This window comes from Oncorhynchus masou, chromosome 22 (assembly GCF_036934945.1).
Source record: "Oncorhynchus masou masou isolate Uvic2021 chromosome 22, UVic_Omas_1.1, whole genome shotgun sequence".
Taxonomy (NCBI): Eukaryota; Metazoa; Chordata; class Actinopteri; order Salmoniformes; family Salmonidae; genus Oncorhynchus; species Oncorhynchus masou.
This window is the reverse complement of record NC_088233.1, coordinates 3,949,089-3,955,507: the sequence shown is the minus strand read 5'-3', so window position 1 is coordinate 3,955,507 and position 6,419 is coordinate 3,949,089. Positions and strand designations below refer to the sequence as shown.

General features: G+C 46.0%; 1 protein-coding gene across 1 annotated transcript; it reads left to right on the top strand.

Moving 5' to 3' along the window:
- Positions 1-4,611: 4,611 nt before the first annotated feature.
- c22h15orf61 (chromosome 22 C15orf61 homolog) lies at positions 4,612-6,051 on the top strand. The gene is made up of 2 exons (XM_064929125.1): positions 4,612-5,359; positions 5,649-6,051. Exons 1-2 carry the CDS (start codon positions 5,002-5,004, stop codon positions 5,771-5,773), a joined length of 483 nt encoding a protein of 160 aa, XP_064785197.1. The 5' UTR covers positions 4,612-5,001; the 3' UTR covers positions 5,774-6,051.
- Positions 6,052-6,419: the final 368 nt, after the last annotated feature.

The window sequence follows — 6,419 nt, the reverse complement described above, 5'->3', positions numbered from 1 at the left end:
CAGAGACCAGGAATGACAGTCCATAATAAAGCCCAGGGACCAGGGAATGACAGTCCATAATAAAGCCCAGGGAATGACAGTCCAGAATAAAGCCCAGGGAATGACAGTCCAGAATAAAGCCCAGGGACCAGGGAATGACAGTCCAGAATAAAGCCCAGGGACCAGGGAATGACAGTCCATAATAAAGCCCAGGGACCAGGGAATGACAGTCCAGAATAAAGCCCAGGGACCAGGGAATGACAGTCCTTAATAAAGCCCAAGGTCCAGGGAATGACAGGTCATAATAAAGCCCAGGGACCAGGGAATGACAGTCCATAATAAAGCCCAGGGACCAGGGAATGACAGTCCATAATAAAGCCCAGGGACCAGGGAACGACCGTCTATAATAAAGCCCAGGGACCAGGGAATGACAGTCCTTACAAAGCCCAAGGTCCAGGGAAATACATGTCATAATAAAGCCCAGGGACCAGGGAATGACAGTCCATAATAAAGCCCAGGGACCTGGGAATTACAGCCCATAATAAAGCACAGGGACCAGGGAACGACAGTCCATAATAAAGCCCAGGGACCAAGGAATGACAGTCCAGAATGAAGCCCAGGGACCAGGGAATGACAGTCCTTAATAAAGCCCAAGGTCCAGGGAATGACAGGTCATAATAAAGCCCAGGGACCAGGGAACGACAGTCTATAATAAAGCCCAGGGACCAGGGAATGACAGTCCTTACAAAGCCCAAGGTCCAGGGAATGACAGGTCATAATAAAGCCCAGGGACCAGGGAATGACAGTCCATAATAAAGCCCAGGGACCTGGGAATTACAGCCCATAATAAAGCACAGGGACCAGGGAACGACAGTCCATAATAAAGCCCAGGGACCAAGGAATGACAGTCCAGAATGAAGCCCAGGGACCAGGGAACGACAGTCTATAATAAAGCCCAGGGACCAGGGAATGACAGTCCTTAATAAAGTCCAAGGTCCAGGGAATGACAGGTCATAATAAAGCCCAGGGACCAGGGAATGACAGTCCATACTAAAGCCCAGGGACCAGGGAATGACAGTCCAGAAGAAAGCCCAGGGAGCAGGGAAAGACAGTCAGGAATAAAGCCCAGGGAATGACAATTCAGACTAAAGCCCAGGGGAATGACAGTCCTTAGTAAAGCCCAGGGACCAGGGAATGAAAGTCCAAAATAAAGCCAAGGGAATGAGAGTCCATAATAAAGCCCAGGGACCAGGGAACGACAGTCCATAATAAAGCCCAGGGAATGACATTCCAGAAAAAAGCCCAGGGACCTGGGAATGACAGTCCATAATAAAGCCCAGGGACCAGGAAATGACAGTCCAGAATAAAGCCCAGGGACCAGGGAATGACAGTCCATAATAAAGCCCAGGGACCAGGGAATGACAGTCCATAATAAAGCCCAAGGACCAGGGAATGACAGTCCATAATAAAGCCCAGGGACCAGGGAATGAAAGTCCAAAATAAAGCCAAGGGAATGACAGTCCATAATAAAGCCCAGGGACCAGGGAATGACAGTCCAGAATAAAGCCCAGGGAATGACATTCCAGAATAAAGCCCAGGGACTGGGAATGACAGTCCATAATAAAGCCCAGAGACCAGGGAATGACAGTCCATAATAAAGCCCAGGGACCAGGGAATGACAGTCCATAATAAAGCCCAGGGACCAGGGAATGACAGTCCATAATAAAGACCACCTGGGAATGACATTCCAGAAAAAGCCCAGGGACCTGGAAATGACAGTCCATAATAAAGCCCAGAGACCAGGGAATGACAGTCCATAATAAAGCCCAGGGACCAGGGAATGACAGTCCATAATAAAGACCAGGGAATGACAGTCCATAATAAAGCCCATGGACCAGGGAATGACAGTCCATAATAAAGACCAGGGACCAGGGAATGACAGTCCAGAATAAAGCCCTGGGAATGACAGTCCATAATAAAGCCCAGAGACCAGGGAATGACAGTCCATAATAAAGCCCAGGGACCAGGAATGACAGTCCATAATAAAGCCCAGGGACCAGGGAATGACAGTCCATAATAAAGACCAGGGAATGACATTCCATAAAAAGACCAGGGACCAGGAAATGACAGTCCATAATAAAGCCCAGAGACCAGGGAATGACAGTACATAATAAAGCCCAGGGACCAGGGAATGACAGTCCATAATAAAGACCAGGGAATGACAGTCCATAATAAAGCCCATGGACCAGGGAATGACAGTCCATAATAAAGACCAGGGACCAGGGAATGACAGTCCAGAATAAAGCCCAGGGAATGACAGTCCATAATAAAGCTCAGGGGCCAGGGAATGACAGTCCATAATAAAGCTCAGGGGCCAGGGAATGACAGTCTATAATAAAGCCCAGGGACCAGGGAATGACAGTCCAGAATAAAGCCCAGAGAATGACAGTCCAGAATAAAGCCCAGGGACCAGGGAATGACAGTCCAGAATAAAGACCAGGGAATGACAGTCCATAATAAAGCCCAGGGACCAGGGAATGACAGTCCATAATAAAGCCCAGGGACCAGGGAATGACAGTCCATAATAAAGCCCAGGGAATGACATTCCAGAAAAAAGCCCAGGGACCTGGGAATGACAGCCCAGAATAAAGCCCAGGGACCAGGGAATGACAGTCTATAATAAAGCCCAGGGACCAGGGAATGACAGTCCTTAATAAAGCCCAAGGTCCAGGGAATGACAGGTCATAATAAAGCCCAGGGACCAGGGAATGACAGTCCATAATAAGCCCAGGGACCAGAGAATGACAGTCCATAATAAAGCCCAGGGACCAGGGAATGACAGTCCATAATAAAGCCCAGGACCAGGGAATGACAGTCTATAATAAAGCCCAGGGACCAGGGAATGACAGTCCAGAGTAAAGCCCAGGGACCAGGAAATGAAAGTCCAAAATAAAGCCAGGGAAGGGAATGAGAGTCCATAATAAAGCCCATGGACCAGGGAATGACAGTCCATAATAAAGACCAGGGACCAGGGAATGACAGTCCAGAATAAAGCCCAGGGAATGACAGTCCATAATAAAGCCCAGGGACCAGGGAATGACAGTCCATAATAAAGACCAGGGAATGACAGTCCATAATAAAGCCCATGGACCAGGGAATGACAGTCCATAATAAAGACCAGGGACCAGGGAATGACAGTCCAGAATAAAACCCAGGGAATGACAGTCCATAATAAAGCTCAGGGGCCAGGGAATGACAGTCCATAATAAAGCCCAGGGACCAGGGAATGACAGTCCAGAATAAAGCCCAAGGACTAGGGAATGACAGTCTATAATAAAGCCCGGGGACCAGGGAATGACAGTCCAGAATAAAGCCCAGAGAATGACAGTCCAGAATAAAGCCCAGGGACCAGGGAATGACAGTCCAGAATAAAGACCAGGGAATGACAGTCCATAATAAAGCCCAGGGACCAGGGAATGACAGTCCATAATAAAGCCCAGGGAATGACATTCCAGAAAAAAAGCCCAGGGACCTGGGAATGACAGCCCAGAATAAAGCCCAGGGACCAGGGAATGACAGTCTATAATAAAGCCCAGGGACCAGGGAATGACAGTCTAGAATAAAGCCCAGAGAAGGACAGTCCAGAATAAAGCCCAGGGACCAGGGAATGACAGTCCAGAATAAAGACCAGGGAATGACAGTCCATAATAAAGCCCAGGGACCAGGGAATGACAGTCCATAATAAAGCACAGGGAATGACATTCCAGAAAAAAAGCCCAGGGACCTGGGAATGACAGCCCAGAATAAAGCCCAGGGACCAGGGAATGACAGTCCATAATAAAGTCCAGGGACCAGGGAATGACAGTCCATAATAAAGCCCAGGGACCAGGGAATGACAGTCCATAATAATGCCCAGGGACCAGGGAATGACAGTCCATAATAAAGCCCAGGGAATGACATTCCAGAAAAAAAGCCCAGCGACCTGGGAATGACAGCCCAGAATAAAGCCCAGGGACCAGGGAATGACAGTCCATAATAAAGTCCAGGGACCAGGGAATGACAGTCCATAATAAAGCCCAGGGACCAGGGAATGACAGTCCATAATAAAGCCCAGGGACCAGGGAATGACTGTCCAGAATAAAGCCCAGGGACCAGGGAATGACAGTCCAGAATAAAGCCCTGGGCCCAGGGATGGTATACCTTACCTTACAGAGGTTGTTGCTTCATTGTATAGTGTGTTACTGTGTGATTATGTTTAGGCTTTTTAAATGTAACCTTTATTTTAACTAGGCAAGTCAGTTAGAACAAATTATTTCCTACAATGACGGCCTACCGGGGAACAGTGCTGCCTTGTTCAGGGGCAGAATGACAGATTTGACCATGTCAGCTCAGGATTCGATCCAGCAACCTTTTAGTTACTGACCCAACGCTCTAACCCCTAGGCTACAGTATGAAAGATCTACCTGTATTTATTTAGAACAACTCAAGTTATTAATAAGATACAAACGTTATTATAGATTAAAAATATAAATGTAATGTGAAGAGCGATCTATTTTGATCACCATGGGGGAAAGCGCAGCCTTCAGCTCGGAACTACAGTTTGATGTGCTGTGTTGCTCGACGGATGGAACACGTTTCCGGTTTAGTTACGACGATGAGTTAAAAGTTGATCGATGAAAAGGTTTGAAGGAAAAACAACGGACTTGAGATTACATTTTATGGAGCATGCTGTCTTGCGCTTAAGAGGAGACTGTTTGCCAAATAATACACAGATCTGTTCGCCTCGTACTCCTGTGTTGAACTCACAGAGCTAGATTACTCGTTGGCGTGGTGGTCTTTACAGCTAGCTTCATAGCTAGCGAGTGACATTGCTTATAAAACATGACATTAATGACTAAGACACAAATCAGAAGGTATTCGTGCTTTGAACAACGTCCACACTTTATCCCCTCTGCACTAACATTATACTGGTGTCATAAGCTAGCCATTTTACTGGTAAAACTTCCTGCCAATCAATAAGCAATGATCCATAGCATGAAAGAAGTACTCAGGAGGATACACAACATATTCCTCAAAGTCGCTCTGTTTCCGAGCGCACTGCGGAGGAAAGGACGGCCGCGGCCCGCAGCCTCGGAGGTGCTGACATGTCACCTGCTCCAGCGGAACCTCCCTCCCTGGACCTCCTTCTGTGTCCGCTACAGCGTCGTCAATAACGACCAGTTCGGGAGGTCCAACTTCAACTGGACGGTACAGGGAGCCAATTACCAGATACTGAGGACGGGGTGTTTCCCCTTTATCAAGTACCACTGTTCCAAAGCACCAGCACAGAACTTAGACTACGAAGACACGTTTTTCAGCATGTTAAAAGTCATCAATCTCGGTCAGTGGAAAAAAAGCCAAGGGGAGACTAGTATTTAATAGTGTCTCTTGAACCTCAACCTGGCCTTCACATGATTCATATTGATTTAGTAGATAGTTAACTAGTTGTTTCCCCTCATTTCGAGAATAACTTCTTATCCTCATCATGTATGTTTTTTTTGGTCCCAGAATTGTACATGTCATGAACCGTAAGCATGTCACACTATAGACCTTAAACTACATTCTACTGCAAGCAGAGTGCAACACAAAACACATTTAATTGTTCCATGTTTTCTTCCCCTGTCTTGTAGGTATCCCGTGTTTCGCCTATGGCATGGGCTGTCTGATGGTAATAACAGCTACAGAGACTGTACAGACTAGTGCTGGACCTGTCACTGTATATTTTGCCTTCAAAGAGAAAGACACACACTATTAAAACAATCTATTTATGTTCTTGGAAGTTTAGTTTAGTCTAGTTTATTTTCAGTGTTAATATCGTGCACTGAATTGAGACATTTGAACTGGCCTGTTTGGATTGAACTGTGCCTGTGGTGACAACAAGCAAATCCTAATACGACCTGATATTTCAGCACCACAGGGCAGTGGACAGCTGTAAGACGCCTGAAGGGGAATGCTCCCCAAGACTGTTCTGCCATATTGATTTCAATCCCTTAAAATTGTAAATATTAGGGAATAAATCTGCAAATAATTGAACTAGACGTCTCCAGTGATGATTTGTTATACTGCATCAACTCTGCTCCCAATGAACTTGTCTTCTGTAATGTTCATCAGATTCCTATTTTTAGGGGGGGGGGGGTCAGCTTTAACATTGCATATAGATTGTGGCGTCCATCCATGTAATTGTCGTCTGTAGAATTTCCAATCCCCTATTAAAAAAAGTGTAAATATACAGTACCAGTCAAAAGTTTGGGGACACCTACTCATTCAAGGGTTTTATTTTTACTCCTTTCTACATTGTAGAATCATAGTGAAAACATCAAAACTATGAAATAACACATATGGAATCATGTAGTAACCCAAAAAAGTGTTAAACAAATCAAAATATATTTTATAGCCACCGT